Genomic DNA, 16,928 nt, shown 5'->3' with positions numbered 1-16,928 from the left:
TCCTACATGTCTGCATTCTGAGCCTCATAGAGCATCTTCCTTTCGGCCCGGGAGTCTGCTTCTGCATGCACTCCTACCAGAGTCACACCGAGTCTCTCATGCAGGCTCTCCAAGCTGCTAGATGGACCTCCATTCATACCTTTCACAAAGTTCAACATGGTTCACACCTACATCCTGTTAGAAAGGTCTTTTTCTCGATCCCTTCAATGGGGCACATAGCACCCACCCTTGTATATAGTTAAGTTGGATTCTCCTACTGCTCTATTACTGACTGATTCACTTTGTGCCACTCGGTGGGGTGTAGACTGCTGGAGAGACGCTAACTTCTTTGCATAGTGTTAACCCCCTTGTGGTAACAGTATGCACCCATGGTTTCTTGTGTCCCCCAATGAAGCAAAAAAGAAAATACTCAATTGAAATAAACACTCCCCAACACCGATCTGACGCAGTGCCCCGAATCCTACGTACAAAGCCTATGGAGCCTCTTTCGGACACCCCTTAGATTTTAGCAACAGCTACTTCCACGTCACGCTGTGTGAGACCCAGCGATTCTGCAGAGCGGTAACATTACTGATGTTATTACAACAGATTCGCTGGACTACGTCAGACACGTGGGCAATTTTTGTTCAATTTTTAATACAGTGGTAAATCATGCAAAATGTGGGGGTGTTAATGGAAAACATATTTTTTGTGTTTTTTTCCTTTATATTACTAGGTTAGTAATGGGGGTGCCTAATAGACACCTCTCCATTACTAAAAACAGGGCTTGATGTTATCTGTGATTTTGGACACGTCACATCTGACATCAACCCCAAGCACCGCCATTACCCTGATTGCCAACGCAATCAGGGAATCAGGAAGAACCAAGGTGAAGCGCCAGAATTAGACATCTAATGTGATGCGCCATATCTGGGGCGGCTGAGAGCTGGTATTTTTAGGCTTGGAAGGGGACCCAATAACCATGAACCTTCCCAGACTGATAATATCTCCCAGCTGTCTGCCTTACCTTTGATGGTGAAAAAAATAAAAAAAATTGGGGGGACCCAATGTCGATTTTTCCTTTTATTAGCTTCATACAAAGCTCCTCGTGCAAGGCACTAAAGGGTGCAATTTTATATTATTTCAGGGGGTTGTGCAGATCTATTTCTGCTGGATATTGCACAATAGATATATTAGATAGAGATGCATCTCACAAAATTAAAATATCAAAAAGTTAATTTCAGCTCAATACAAAAAGTTAAATTCATATATTACATAGAATCATTACACACAGCGTGATCTATTTCAAGTGTTTATTTCTGTTAATGTTGATAACGGCTTACAGACAATGAAAACCCAAAAGACATTATCTCAGTAAATTAGAATACTTTATAACACCAGCTGGAAAAAAGGATTGTAAAATCCAAAATGTTGGCCTACTGAAATGTATGTTCAGTAAACACACTAAATACTTGGTCGGGGCTCTTTTTGCATCAATTACTGCATCAATGCGGTGTGACATGGAGGTGATCAGCCTGTGGCACTGCTGAGGTGTTATGGAAGCCCAGGTTGCTTTGACAGCAGCCTTCAGCTCACCTGCATTGTTGGGTCTGGTGTCGCTCATCTTCCTCTTGACAACACCCCATAGATTCTCTATGGGGTTAAGGTCAGGCGAGTTTGCTGGCCAATCAAGCACAGTGATACTGTTGTTTTTAAACCAGGTATTGGTACTTTTGGAATTGTGGACAGGCACCAAGTCCTGCTGTAGAATGAAATTTCCATCTCCAATAAGCTTGTCGGCAGAGGGAAGCAAGAAGTGGTCTAAAATTTCCTGGTAGACGGCTGCACTGACTTTGTTCTTGATAAAGATAGGGATGCACGTTCAGAGTCCAATGAACCCAATTGAAAAATGCATACCAAAAATAAAAGGGAACAGCATCCAGTCCAGGAGAAAAAGATAAAAGTTGATCTTTATTTTGCCATATTGCAACGTTTCAATCATTGAGTTCTTTGTCAAGCTGTGTTGACTTTGGTCTTGTTAAAACACAGTGGACCTACACCAGCAGATGACATGGCTCCCCAAACCATCACTGATTGTGGAAACTTCACACTAGACCTTGGAAATCAAGGTCCCAGAGTGTGGAGGAAGAGTGGAGAGACAGACAATCCAAGCTGCTTGAGGTCTAATGTGAAGTCTCCACAATCAGTGATGGTTTGGGAAGCCATGTCATCTGCTGGTGTAGGTCCATTGTGTTTTAACAAGACCAAAGTCAACACAGCTTGACAAAGAACTCAAAGATCGAAACGTTGCAATATGGCAAAATAAAGATCAACTTTTATCTTTTTCTCCTGGACTGGATGCTGTTCCCTTTTATTTTTGGTATGCATTTTCCAATTGGGTTGATTGGACTCTGAACGTGCATCCCTATCTTTGAACTGCTGTCGGCTGCTGCTTTGTATTTATTACAAAGTCAGCGCAGCCATCTACCAGGACATTTTAGAGCACTTAATGCTTCCCTCTGCTTACAAGCTTTTTAGAGATGGAAATGTATTCAAAAGGAGCCCCGACCAAGTATTGAGTGCATTTACTGAACATACATTTCAGTAGGCCAACACTTCAGATTTTAAAATAATTTTTCAAGCTGGAGTCATAAAGTATTCTAATTTACTGAGATAATGACTTTTGGATTTTCATTGGCTGTAAGCCACAATCAACATTAACAGAAAGGAGTACGCTCAGAAACGCGCGTTGGGGTGGCTGGTGGACCACGTGTGACCCTACTGCTGCACTCTGCAAGGTATATACCGTATATGTATTGGCACAAATTTATAAATTTTACACCATCTATGTGCTTTAATTTTTATAATAATTGCGGTGCAAATGCAGCACTGATATTGCTATGCAAGGGGTCTTGTCCTTCCTGAATATTGTCAGTGCAGGCTTAACTTCGCATATGTGTATTAATATCTTTACCGTTATGGTTCCCCAGCCTTTGCATGGATGTTGATGTCGGTTCTCCATATTTGTTCCCTGCTTTTATCTTTGTCCTGGTATACTAAATAAAGATTTTGATAATTTGCTTATACATATCTCTTGGACTTTATGACTGCTTGGTGGTACTTTTGTTGGCTTTAAAGTTTTTGTAGTTGGTCCTAATGGTCCACATGTATACCATACCGTGAGTGATATAGATTATCATTACTATTTTTTTTATGGGTTGATTTTGTATCACTCGGTGGATATACCCTGCTTGCTTCTTACTTTTGTTATTTAATGATGGCTGGTGGCCTGCTGACGATACACCAGTAAATGCCAGCTTCTTTCTGGTGTTCATAGGAGACTGTTATTTCTTCTATACACAACAATACTTTACTATTGCTGTATATTAGTACAAGCGATTGGATGATCCCAGGTTCAAGTCCTCCAAGGGCACTAACAAATACAGTAAAAAGTTGCTAAGATCTGATTTTTGATACGCATAGTAAGGCTGGAGCCCTGATGTGTGTAAAACAAGTGACAAGATGATTGCAGCTTCAAGCCTCCTAAGGGGACTACTGAAGCAAGGAACAAGTAGAAAAATAATCTAACAAAAATTGTAATATATATATATATATTTTTTTTTTTTTTTTTTTTTCAAATCATCGCTTTTGCCTCATTCGAAATAAAATGTAGAAAGAAAAAAATCAAAATACACTTGTTTATGGAAAAATTAAAAAAAAAATATTCTGGCTCTGGGAAGCAAGGGCTCAACATTGCAAAGGGGTTCAGGGTAGTTGATGACATGCAATGACAGTCAAAAACATGACAATGAGCACAGTATAATAAGGATTCACAAAAAACTGTGTGTGAGAAACTTGGTTCTATACATGTGAGAGTGTGAACAGAATTCCTAGGGAAAGTCGCTCAGCTTTGAATGACTGATAATTGGGAACAAATAGTTTCAGCCTGCAAGTTCACTTAAAAAATATAAAAAATCAAGAATAAAACCTTAAAGAAGGACTCTGCTTCTTTCAGAATAATTTTACTGTTTTCATGAAAAGCCACCAGAATCGCTACAAGCAGTGCAGGCAGTGTGTCTTGGAAGTGATATGCCATTTCTGTGGGTATGATCTCTCTCTCTCTACGTCTTATAATTAGCCTCGGTTCATCCAGGAAACCGTACAGAAGCTGCATCTGAAAGTAGAAGAATCGTAAAATGTACATGTAAATCTCGTGGGCAATGCTTAAAAGAGGTTGTCTAATACCCTAACGCCGTTACTGTTTTTTCCTTAAATTCCTAAGGATAATACCCCTAATGATCCCAATATACCTTTTCTGCTCATTTTCATCTGGTTTTGTACCTCTCTTTTGCTTCCTGTGCCCTAGCACCAGCTCTCACTTCCTCTGCAGAATCATTTGCTCCTTTCTGACTACAATTTCCACCATTTCTTGTGTTAAGGGCCTGTCACACTAAGAGATATCGCTAGCAATATCGCTATAACTAGTGACGTTATAGCGATATTGCTAGCGATATCGCTGTGTCTGATACTTACCTACGACCGGCTCCCCCACTGGTTATCGCTGATCGCGCGAGAACAGGCTGGACTGTTTCTCGTCGTCAGCTTCCTGCGGCGCTTCCTGCTGTGACGACGAGCGACGCGTGGAGCCGGGCGGGAGGACGCAGGATCGCCTGGTGTGACAGGTAAGTAGCGACCCCCATCCCAGCGATGTCGCTGGTGAGATCTGCCTGTGTGGCAGCTCACTAGCGACCACTTAGTGATGTACAGCGATCCTGACCGCGTCATATCGCTGGTCGGGATCGCTGGTACATCGCTAAGTGTGACAGTACCCTTAGGCTGCAAGCCAGCAGTGAGCACAGACCTGTATCTTCAACTAAACCCCTTATACTCCTCCTTCCCCCCAGAGATTTTCCCTGCAACATCACAGAATCCTGCACAAGCCCGTTACAGGTCACACGTTACAGTTACATCCATTAGTGAGTGAAGTGATGAGACCACTGCGGTATCATCAATTGCTCTAATACTGGATCAAGTTTACTGCTTGAGAGAAAAATAAAGGGATGTTTATGGTGGTTTGAGGTTTATACCCTATATTACATATAAATAGCTAAGTGAAATGGAAAAAAAAAAACCAAATTATAATGAGGCCTTATTCAGTGATTTTTTTTCCACAGGCTGTTTTTCCATCAGCGTGCTGAATCTTGTTTTGGTCTGTGTCCATTATTGCCATCTGTGTAAGATCTGTTATTCTCACATGGGAAAAAAAAAATAAAAACAACAACACTGACAGCACGTGAAAGAAATACTGATGTGTGAATAGGAACTGAATGTAACCGACATTTCCTTTCATATCTAGTAGGTAATGAAGCTGTCTGTCCACTACTTGGACAACTTCTTGTCATGACTCTCGCATAAAATAATAAGGCCTATACTCACCTCCCGTGGCGGCGCTGTTCCCGCGGTGTAGGCACTCTCCCGGGGGCTTCCTCACGCTTGTTGTGACATGTGACACCGGTGCCCAATCAGCACCAGCTTCACTGTCTCCGCCTCTTGTCGAATTGAACATGAAGAGGAGTCAGAGATCAGCTCCAGCCTGGACTTCCTTTTTGCGTTCGATTTATCTGAAGGCGGGGACAGTTACGACAGCGGCGAATGTGAGCCGGCGTTACAACAACCACACTGGGAAAGCGAGTGCAGACACCACGGAACAGCGCCAGCACAGGAGGGGAGTATATCCTTTATTGGTTTACGGGGGCCAAAGATTTTGATCAAGAAGGGATTATCCTAGTAGTGGATAACCCCTTTAAGTGTAAATGTTGATAAAGTTATGATGCTTTGGTCTAAATTCATCCCAAAGATAACGCCCCGTTCTGTCCATACATCACCATTACTAAAGACTATGGTCAGCTTTGACATGGAAAAAATTATTTGCACGTTCATTGCAGGCTACGATCTCCATTCCTTCATTTACTTTCAGCCCCAGGTAAGCTGCTCTCGGGCCTCGTGCACATGTTCAATATTTGAGCAGTATTTCTAAGTCAAAATCAGGAGTGGATCAACCACAGGAACAGCAGAAAAGTATAACAGAAACACATGCACTATTATTCACTTACTCCTGATTTTGGCTTACAAAAACTGAGGTAAAGTACTGATCATGTGAATGTGACCTTAGTCTCAGACTCTTCTCAAGTGAATGTGTCCCTCCAGTAACACCTGCTGGATGTGAGGTCAGTGTGTCCAGGGTAATGCTACCTTCACTAGCTCTTATGTATCAGAGCTTCATTCTTGGGCTGATTTCCATAGTTCAGGAAAGATCTTGTCTCCCTTGTGCCATCAGTCAATGTGTTGAGGAGTATATGATTTCCCCCTTGCCTGACAGCATAGTCTCCCATAGATACTGTGTATCCATGTAAAGAGAAATGAGTGTGATCTACCTCATCCTTGCAGACAGCCATGAGGCTGCTTTTCTTCCCATCTACGCTGTAATCTTCACTACTAGGAAACCTAGATGGTTTCCCTGCTCTTTGATCTGCCAAGTGCATCCTTCCCCCAACCAGCTTCTCACTATGAACGTTCATTCACACTTATGGGTAGATCACCTTTCTAACAAATGGAAAACAATCAGTTACCAGGTATATGCAGCAAACCTCTCACTACAATATCAGCCACAATATAATAAGAAAATGCGCATTTTAGCTCAGTCTTCAGCAAGTAATCAGATGATTTCCTACCTCTGAGTGACGCTGCATCGCTGCCTCATAAGCCTCAAAATCTTGCATTTTCAGCGCCATGGCTGCCTTTGTTAGAGAAATAAGGGCTGAAGGTTCGGATGTCTCTAAGGTTTCCAAAAAGATTATTGCTTTTTTGGGACAAGCATTATCCATACAAGGACTGCACAAAGCTTGAGGCAGCTGGTTTGGTTCTGTTGCAATAAAAATCTGCAAAACTGCGTGCGCCACTGTCTGGGAAAAGAAAAACAGAGCAATCGCCTAAGCTAAAAATCAAACACTAAGAAACACTATATCTGGCCATTTTATGTCTTGTATCCTGCATGTTCATCAGTTTTTCCCATGTATGTTCCATCTTGTAGATTGTGAGCCTTCGCGGGCAGGGTCCTCTCTCCTCCTGTACCAGTTATGACTTGTATTGTTTAACAATATTGTACTTGTTTTTATTATGTATACCCGTCCTTACATGTAAAGCGCCATGGAATAAATGGCGCTATAACAATAAATAATAATAATAATAATTTTCAATTTGCTCTGAGATTGTGGGAAGTAACAAGCTACTATGAGTTTTCATTACTTTATAGCACCCAGAGAGAAGCAACAGCAACACCAAGAACATTATACATCAGTACTGAGGTGCCTTCATGTCAATCAGCTCTTGGGTGATGTAAAAGACTTGTTAGAAAGCTCAGCACAATCTTTCCATGTCTCCCTCTGCCTGTTTCCTCTCCCTGCTCCTCCTCCCCTCTTCAGAGTATAATAGCCTGTGTCACATGACACCAAAATGAGCAGGCAGCTCCATTTCTCTGAGCAAAACAAATCTGAGCTGGATATTCAGCACGTATGACAAATATAGGATGCAGGGGAGAAAGAAGAGGCTAAGTGGGGGAGGAAAGGATTTCTCTTATAAATGTATATTACAAAGTCTCATTTTCTTGTACTACAAATTTATGCAAAGTTTGTTGAAAAGTACAGTGCAGCACAGTAAAGTTAGCGGTAAAAATGACATTCCAGGAAGACACAATGTCATGCCATGCTTCTTCCCATCTGCTAGCGCCAACTCTGGTACAAATTACTCATTATAAGACAGTTCTCTTCTCCATCTACATCAGCGCTATATGTGGCTGATTACAACCATTATTAGAATAGAAGCCAATTCACTAGAGTCGGGCAATTTTCTAATTCTTTTTTTCAACATCAGGGGTTCACCTTTGTGGGCAATTCTTTTCTTACTTGAATGCATGCAAGTGGTGCTAAAAAAAAAAAAAAAAAAAAAAAAATTGTTTTTGCCATTGGCTTTCATTAAAAATATTGCACCATTTGCATCCTATACCCGTTGTATTAAACTGTCTATTGGTGGCTGCAGAATAAGGTGTTTCGGAGTCGGCCACATTGTCTTTATTCTAACAGACATGATTCTGTGGCACTTACTATTATATAGGTGACAGGTTCTCCTCCGGCTCATTAGTTCAGATTTCCTCAGACTGCACGGCTCTCCAGGTCATACAATGGCTGCCGGTGGAGGAGCATGTGACACATTTTTAATGAAATCCAATTGCAAAAAATATTTTAAGCCTCAATTGCATGCATTTAAGAAACAAAATGGCCCCAAAAGGTGGACAATCCACTCAAAGCAGCATAACTTGTGACTCTGCAGGACAAAAAATAAACGTGTTCATACTTCACTAAGCTTCTCATCCAGTTCTTCATAAAGTGAATGTTTGAGGTAAAACATGAAGCCTTTCCCATAGTCTTGCTGCGAGTCTTTAGACCGGACACGCTCTATAACATCGGACATGGATAAGCAGGACATTTTGTAGTAAGGGAGTGCGAGGTGGGAGTTCTTTGTGTCCAAGCTGAAGGCCATAAAAGAACGGAAAAATACACATGAATTAATGGGATATGTAAAATAATATATTAGGTTATGAAACCAAATACATTCAGAAAGACCTTCAAAAGGATAGTTTCATGTCGTAAAAGGATCGTCCTTAAACAAAAAACACTGGTGGTTGAAGAAGACATCACTTCATCAGTGGGAGTCAGATGGCCACAACCAGCACAGATTCTCAGGATGAAGGGCATAATGTGTTGCAGCTTTCTTTTTCACAGCAGTGCCGCCTTTATGCACCAGCTGTGTGGAAAAGTGATAGATATTCCTCATCGCCTGGAAAAGCGATCCGAGCAATGCGGCATCATTGGACAATCTCTTTAACCCCTTCCTGACATGTGGTACACACGTACATCGCAACAGGTAGAGGTGTATCGTACCATGATTAAGGCGTTAAGCTGAAACTAGTCGGTCTCCTTCTCCTATGTCTATGGATCTCCTTTGGTGATTTGCTACTAGTTTTTATTGTGATCAATAAACCTTACTTTTGATATATTTTTTGGCTACCACTGGAGGATCTTTGCTTTTTTTACCATTTACCGCCACGTCTGAGACTGGGACGGCTCTGTGCGCTGCCTTATAGACGAAGACTGCAAATCAATGTTTGGTGAGCTGACTATGCTTTTACCCCTCATTCCCCTCTGTTCTTTAATTATGGAGCGGACTCAGGTTCTCTAACATTATTGAATAGGATTGTGCTCTGACCTTGCTGTTACCCACATAAATGTCACCGTGAATCTGTAACATTGGCATTTAAAAAATGTGTTCAAATATCATCACTGTTCTAGAGTCCATCAAAGCTTCCCCCAGCCTGAAACATTATTTAAACACTAGAATTGGTGTTTCCTAATCACCATACCTCCCGCCAAAAAAATGCAGTGAAGAGTGATTCAATTACCGTATATACTCGAGTATAAGCCGAGATTTTCAGCACATTTTTTGTACTGAAAACACCCCACACGGCTTGTACTCAAATGAGGGTCCTAGAAGATGGAGGGGAAGCAGCAGCGGCGGAGCAGCGGGTCACAGGAAGCAGGAACCGACTGCTGTGGCTAAAGCATGTGCCCACTGCTAAAGAAGAAAGAATATTCACTGCACTGGCACACAGTTTTGGCGTGGAGAACAGTGAGTATTCCAGCAGCTGTCTTCTGCAAGCAGCACATGACGTCCTTGCCATGTGCTACTTAAAAGCATAAATCAGCTGCTTGCACCGAAACAAGACGATGCGATAAAGTGCAGGGAAGGCAAGTAGGTTGGTTTATTATTTTATGCTTTTTGATGGGGGCCATGCAGACCAGGATGGGGAGGAGGAGCCATGCAGACCAGGATGGGGATGAGGAGCCATGCAGACCAGGATGGGGATGAGGAGCCATGCAGACCAGGATGGGGATGAGGGGGACAATGAATACTCGACTTATACTCAAGTCAATAAGTTTTCCCAGTTTTTTTTCTGGTAAAATTAGGTGCCTTGGCTTATTCTCGGGTCAGCTTATACTCAAGTATATACGGTATATGAAATAATTTTAGGGTGCCATAAAAACACAAGGAAAAAGAAGCCCTTCAAACAATGTCATCAATGGAAAAATGAATGGATCTCTAAAGATGTCATAAAGCGCAATTATTTTTCTTCTCATTTCTTGGAATAAAGAAGAAAAATCAAAGAAAAAAAAATGAAAAATACATCATGCCATAAGAGGATTAAAAACCACACAGCACGTAACTAAGATTTAGTGACTTCAAATTATTTCTGAATGCTCACCTACTGAAGCAATCTCCCAAGTAAGCACAGCTCTCTCTGAATGCCGCCATCAGTTCCTTCTGGTCTTCAGAATCCACCAAATTTGGGTTTAATAATGCCGCTCTCAGCAAGAGGTGGGCTTCACTCAGGAGGTGAATACTGCCATGGGTCTTCACAGTCTCATATCTCTTGCTGTACTCTACCTGGTAAAGACAGCAGATAGCACCATGAGAAAAATTGCTGTTCTAGCGGGGATCTCACGGAGGTCACGGCAGTTCAGCACTGCTGGGAATGCAGCCTCAGTGACCGGAGGTAACCTCGATGACGTCACCCCAGTCACCAGTGGTTCTCAGCCTGGACGGTCGCATCTTGGCACCGTCCAGGTTAAAAATTGCCCCCCCCCCCCCCCCCCCCCCACCAAGACATGGATTATGGCGTGGAACAGAACCACCAACAGGTGAGGGATATTGTTTTTTATTTTAGTTTTATTACAGGAGAACGAGGGCTTTAGTGGAATTAGGTGTTATACTCACCTAACTGTTTGCTATTTTTAAATAGAATGGAAAACTGAGTTTTGTTTTATTTCTAATAAAGGACTTTACTCTGGCTGGGTCTTTATTTACTATACCACTAAAGGATTAGTAATGGATAGGTGTCTTATAGACACCCATCCGTGGGTTTGATGTCACCTTTGTATTGTCCGGTGACATCAACCCAACAAATATGAACCCCAACCACTTGCCACTGCTACAGGGCAAGTGGGAAGAGCTGGGCAGCTGCGGGCATCTAATTTTTGCCTGGGGGTGGGAAATATCCATGGCCCTTTACCAGCCTTAGAATACCAGCCCCCAGCTGTGAGCTTTAGCAAAGCTGGTTGTCAAAAATAGGGGGGACCCATGTCTTTTTTTTAAATTATCTATTTAAATAATTAAAAAAACAGCATCGGGACCCCTCTACTCTTGATAACCAGCCTTGTTGAAGCTCACAGCTGAGAGTTAGAGCCCCCAGCTGTGAGTTTTGCCTCACTGGTTAACAAAAATACAGAGGAACCCATGCTGGGTTTTTCTTTGAATTATTTATTTACAGAGCAGGAGTCGGCTAATGAATACTCTTATTAGCCGCTCCAGCTCTCGCTGTCCACAGGCTCTGTCTGGTCTTGCATCTGAGGCCCATTTACTTCAAAGAAGCCGAGCTGCAATACGAGACAAGACGTGGATAGATGTGACACCACAGATCAGCCATGTTCTTGTAATCTTGTACAGCCCCTGTAAGGGGAATACGTGTCCATTCAAATACATTGCACACATACTTGTACTTTAATGTATGTAATAAAAATGAATACCATTTCTTTGTAGAGCTGGAGAGTAGGTGTAGTGCTTACAACATAGAGATTCCAACCATGCTCGGATGCACTGGGGGTCTTGTCCTTCACACTGCTCGCATTTCTTGGGCTACAATGAAATATAAGGTAGAATGAATACACATACACACAGGATGGTACTACATAGCTATGGCCAAAAATGTGGAAATAGTAAAAACGGTCTGATCTTTCCTTGTTCTTTGGTGAGGGACCAACGGCTGAGACGCGCAAAAGTCAGCAGAACGGCAAAGCCTAAGCACGACTGAAGCTCTATTTATCCCCTATGGGACTGCCGAGTGCTGAGCTCTGCTTTTCCCAGCAGTCCCATAGAGAATGAATGGATCTGCGGTTGAGCATGCTCACTACTGTTCCATTCTAATAGTGATAAAAGGTTCCTTTCTGCCAAGCAAAGTGAGTACCAGTGGTCGGACCCACACTGATTTATATGTTATTACCTATCTTATGGATAGGTGAAAACTTGTCTTCCCCTTTAACCCCTTTAAGGAATTTTCTCACCTATCTACAGGCTAGAAAATAAATGTCTGATCACAAATGGCTTTTTACTTCAGAGAACAGCACCAGTCAGACCCGAAGTTCCACCACACTGCAAGCCCTCAGATCATTGCTGGATTTTTTGTTTCCATATTACAGTGTTTTCCTCAATAAATAGGAAACAAGGTTTAAAAGGCAAAATTTACCTCTTGGTATTTTTTCTTTTTTTCTTTGCCACATCCTCAATATCTGCTCTTGTCAAGATGATTATGTAGTTATTAAAGTGCTGGATGGCTTTTAATCCAATAAATAGCTGCATCCTTAGTGTACAGACATTGAGTGATACCGGTGGGCATGTCTGGGTACAAAAAAAGGGTAAAGTTCAGAAAAGCCACAGAGGAGAACCTAAAACCAACTGGATCCAGGGAATAAAAATGTATATACAGAAAAGTGAAACCGACAGGACGGCTCCTGAATTCTGATATATGGAAATCTTTGTCTTATCCAATAGCACTCTATTATTTAAAGGAGTAATCCCATCTCCAAGATTCGCCATGTTTCTTTCCTCATGTGCAGGCATTGCAGGACCTTAGGCATCCATGGATACAACCACTGATGTAATGACAGCTAGATGCTAGTGGTCGTAACCATGGATACCCAAGGTCCTGCAATGCCTGTACATCAGGAAAGAGGACATAGCGAAGCAATAAAATTATATATTACATTTCTAATTGGAGGTATTTGCCAATAATATTATTACACCAACTACATATTGGGATAGCGTCTTGGAGAGGAGAATATCACTAATTTTTCACAACCAGATGAATCATACCGACTGGTCATACTACTGTTATTTGGGTCTGATCTCCCATACATGATTGCATCTGTCTAGTCTGAATGTTTATTGCCTTAGAGAAAGAGGAGGGTGTAACTGGCTGCTAAAAAAAAAAAAAAAAAAAGTACAGCATGCCCAAATTTTGTGTCCCCTGCTATGTTGGACCCCCTGATGTGCCTAAACAGTGGAAACCCCCTAAATTCTCAAATCAAGCCCTCTTTATATTTTTATTTTGATCACTGTGATAGGGTCTATCACAGTGAACAAAATGAACCAATAGGAGAAATCTCCTATTGTCAGATGCAGGCCAGCAGATCTTGGTGGGTGCACTGTGTACCATTTTCTTCCTGGAAGTAGACACCGAGGGCCGGGGGACCCCATTTCTCTCCTCTGATGTGCTAAATCATATCAGAAGAGAGGGAAATAAATGGAAAAAGATAGATGCTAATGCGCAGGCACCATTTTGATGGTGATTTTTTTTTCTTTTCAACCTAGCAATATAATAGGCACTGACAAGTGATTGGCGGCGCCTGCGCACTTTTTGATGAAGTGACATGTTTTTCTTCAAATGCACATATATTCATTATGCAAACTAGGGGGCAGGTCAGTGAGGGATCGGTGACCTGTCAGCAGTCTGCATTGTGAATATACAGTTAGGTCCATATACACTGGGTGCAGAAATATTAGGCAAATGAGTATTTTGATCACATCATCCTTTTTATACATGTTGTCCTACTCCAAGCTGTATAGGCTTGAAAGCCAACTGCCAATTATGTAAATCAGGTGATTTGCATCTCTGTAATGAGGAGGGGTGTGGTCTAATGACATCAACACCCTATACAAGGTGTGCTTAATTATTAGGCAACTTCCTTTCCTTTGGCAGAATGGGTCCGAAGAAAGATTTGACGGACTCTGAAAAGTCAAAAATTGTGAGATGTCTTGCAGAGGGATGCAGCAGTCTTGAAATTGCTAAACTTTTGAAGTGTGATCACTGAACAATCAAGCGTTTCATGGCAAATATCCAACAGGGTCACAAGAAGTGTGTTGATAAAAAAGGTGCAAAATAACTGACCATGAATTGAGGAAAATCAAGCGTGAAGCTGCCAAGATGCCATTTGCCACCAGTTTTGTCATATTTCAGAGCTGCAACGTTACTGGAGTATCAAAAAGCTCAAGGTGTGCCATACTCAGGGAATGGCCAAGCTAAGGAAGGCTGAAAAACGACCACCTTTGAACAAGAAACATAAGATAAAACATCAAGACTGGGCCAAAAAATATCTTAAGACTGATTTTTCTAAGGTTTTATGGACTGATGAAATGAGAGTGACTCTTGATGGGCCAGATGGATGGGTCCAAGGCTGGATCAGTAAAGGTCAGAGAGCTCCACTCCGACTCAGACGCCAGCAAGGTGGAGGTGTGGTACTGGTATGGGCTGGTATCAAAGATGAACCTGTGGGACCTTTTTGGGTTGAGGATGGAGTGAAGCTCAACTCCCAGACCTACTGGCAGTTTCTGGAAGACACCTTCTTCAAGCAGTGGTACAGGAAGAAGTCGGTATCGTTCAAGAAAAACATGATTTTCATGCAGGACAATGCTCCATCACATGCATCCAAATACTCCACAGCGTGGCTGGCCAGTAAAGGTCTAAAAGAAGAAAAAATAATGACATGGCCCCTTTGTTCACCTGATCTGAACCCCATAGAGAACCTGTGGTCCCTAATAAAACGTGAGATCTACACGGAGTGAAAACAGTACACCTGTCCGAACAGTGTCTGGGAGGCTGTGGTGGCTGCGGAACACAATGTTGATCGTAAACAGATCAAGCAACTGACAGAATCTACGGATGGAAGGCTTTTGAGTGTCATCGTAAAGAAAGGTGGCTATATTGGTCACTGATTTTTTTTTGTTTTGTTTTTGAATGTCAGAAATGTTTATTTCTAAATTTTGTGTTGCTCTATTGGTTTACCTGGTGAAAATAAACAAGTGAGATGGGTATATATTTGGTTTTTATTAAGTTGCCTAATAAATCTGCACAAACAGATATCCTCCTAAGGCCTCTTTCACACTTCAGTTTTTTACAATCAGTCACAATCCGCCAGGTTTTGAAAAAAACGGATCCGCAATTTTCTTTTGAGGATCCGTTTTTTTCCCCATTGACTTACATTATTGGCGGATTGTGACGGATTGCCGTCCGTTGCATCCGTTTTTTTTGCGGATCCGCCAAAAGTTGCTGTCCGTCACCATCCTCAAAGATTTCAAAACGGAGCTTGCAATGTTTTTTTCTCTGGCAGATCCTCCAGTCACTCATTTAACCCGAAATTCTTTCTGGGTGCCGGACCAAAAAAAAAAAACTCTCTCTCTCTCTCTTTAAAATTCTTCATTTGTCGAATCCGTCAGAAAAACGGACGGGTGCCATCCGTTGTCATCAGTACTAAAACGGATCCGCCATCCGTCCTTTTGGCGGATTTTGACTGAAGTGTGAAAGAGGCCCAAGATAGCCAAATCTAAACAAAAACTCACTCCAAATTCCAAAAATAAACTGTTCCAAATTATTATGCAAAAAGAGTTTAGGAGTGATAAGGTTAGAATTTTTTTTGTTCGTCATTTAAACTCATTGATGGTGATGTGTGTCAGGGCTCTTTATATCACTGAAAGCAATTGCAGATACCTGTGCAAATTAGTTTGGCAGGTGTGTCCAAATAAAGGCAAGACTACTTAAGAAGGCGGTTCCACATTATTAAGCAGCCAACATTTTTTGCCAAAATGGGAAAGAAAAAAGGATGTGTCGGCTGCTGAGAAGCAACAAATTGTGGCGTATTTAGGTCAAGGCATGACTACAGTCAACATTGCCACGACACTTCATTGTGATTATCGCACAATCAAGAAGTATGTAGCTGATTCCCAGCACACACGTGTGCGTGCTGATAAGGAAAAATTGAAGACTCTTTCCAACAGGCAATTGTGTCAGGTTAAAAGAGCAGCTGCAAAAATGCCTTGTTATAGCAGCAGACAAGTTTTTGAAGCTGCTGGTGCCTCCAACGTCCCCTGAAAAACAAGATGCAGGGTCCTTCAGAGGTTTGCAGCTGTGCATAAGCCATCCTGTCGACCACCTCTATCCACTGCACACAAGCAGAAACGGCTCCAGTGGGCCAAACGATACATGAAGACTGACTTCCAAACTGTTTTGTTCACCGATGAGTGCCGTGCAACGCTCGATGGCCCAGATGGATGGAGTGGAGGATGGCTGGTTGATGGACACCCCATTAAAACACGGCTAAGGCGCCAACAAGGAGGAGGTGGAGTAATGTTTTGGGCTGGAATCATGGGGAGAGAGATTGTCGGCCCCTTTAGGATCCCTAAAGGGGTAAAGATGAACTCCATAATCTATGTGGAGTTTCTAAACCAGCACTTCCTGCCATGGTTCAAGAGGAAGAACCGTGCTTTCCGCAGCAAGATCATTTTCATGCATGATAATGCACCGTCTCATGCTGCAAATAACACATCTGCTTCTCTGGCTGCTATGGGAGGACAAACTTATGGTGTGGCCAACATCTTCCCCTGACCTCAACCCCATTGAGAACCTCTGGAGCATCATCAAAAGGAGTGTCTATGATGGCGGGAGGCAGTTCACATCTAAGCAACAGCTCTGGGAGGGTATTCTGTCCACAGGCAAAACAATTGAAGCACAAACCATCCAAAAACTGACAAATTCAATGGACGAGAGAGATCAGAATCTTCTTTCCAACAAGGGGTCCTATGTGCAAATGTAATATCACCTAGAATAAAGTTTTGACTTGAAAACGGTTTGATTTCATTTTGTAATAAGCTGATAATGCTTATAATTTCACAATTGACCATTTTTTGGTCAAAATAAAAAGGTTGAAAACTCTGCTGTGCATAATAATTTG

The 16,928-nt window shown here is 42.1% G+C and overlaps 1 protein-coding gene across 2 annotated transcripts in view; it reads right to left on the bottom strand.

Moving 5' to 3' along the window:
- Window positions 1-16,928, bottom strand: part of HPS3 (HPS3 biogenesis of lysosomal organelles complex 2 subunit 1) — a 68,490-nt gene that overhangs the window by 13,705 nt on the left and 37,857 nt on the right. For both annotated transcript variants that reach the window (XM_073581065.1, XM_073581066.1), the window contains 6 exons: window positions 12,392-12,543; window positions 11,676-11,784; window positions 10,355-10,536; window positions 8,389-8,563; window positions 6,711-6,941; window positions 3,968-4,153 (listed from right to left, as the gene is read on the bottom strand). In XM_073581065.1, the coding sequence (XP_073437166.1) occupies window positions 3,968-4,153; window positions 6,711-6,941; window positions 8,389-8,563; window positions 10,355-10,536; window positions 11,676-11,784; window positions 12,392-12,543 (1,035 nt within the window). The remainder of the gene's footprint in view (window positions 1-3,967; window positions 4,154-6,710; window positions 6,942-8,388; window positions 8,564-10,354; window positions 10,537-11,675; window positions 11,785-12,391; window positions 12,544-16,928) is intronic.

This window comes from Dendrobates tinctorius, unplaced genomic scaffold (assembly GCF_039654945.1).
Source record: "Dendrobates tinctorius isolate UK_male_01 unplaced genomic scaffold, ASM3965494v1 ptg000069l, whole genome shotgun sequence".
Classification (NCBI taxonomy): domain Eukaryota; kingdom Metazoa; phylum Chordata; class Amphibia; order Anura; family Dendrobatidae; genus Dendrobates; species Dendrobates tinctorius.
The sequence above is the reverse complement of the archived record's forward strand: the minus strand, read 5'-3'. Positions and strand labels throughout refer to the sequence as shown.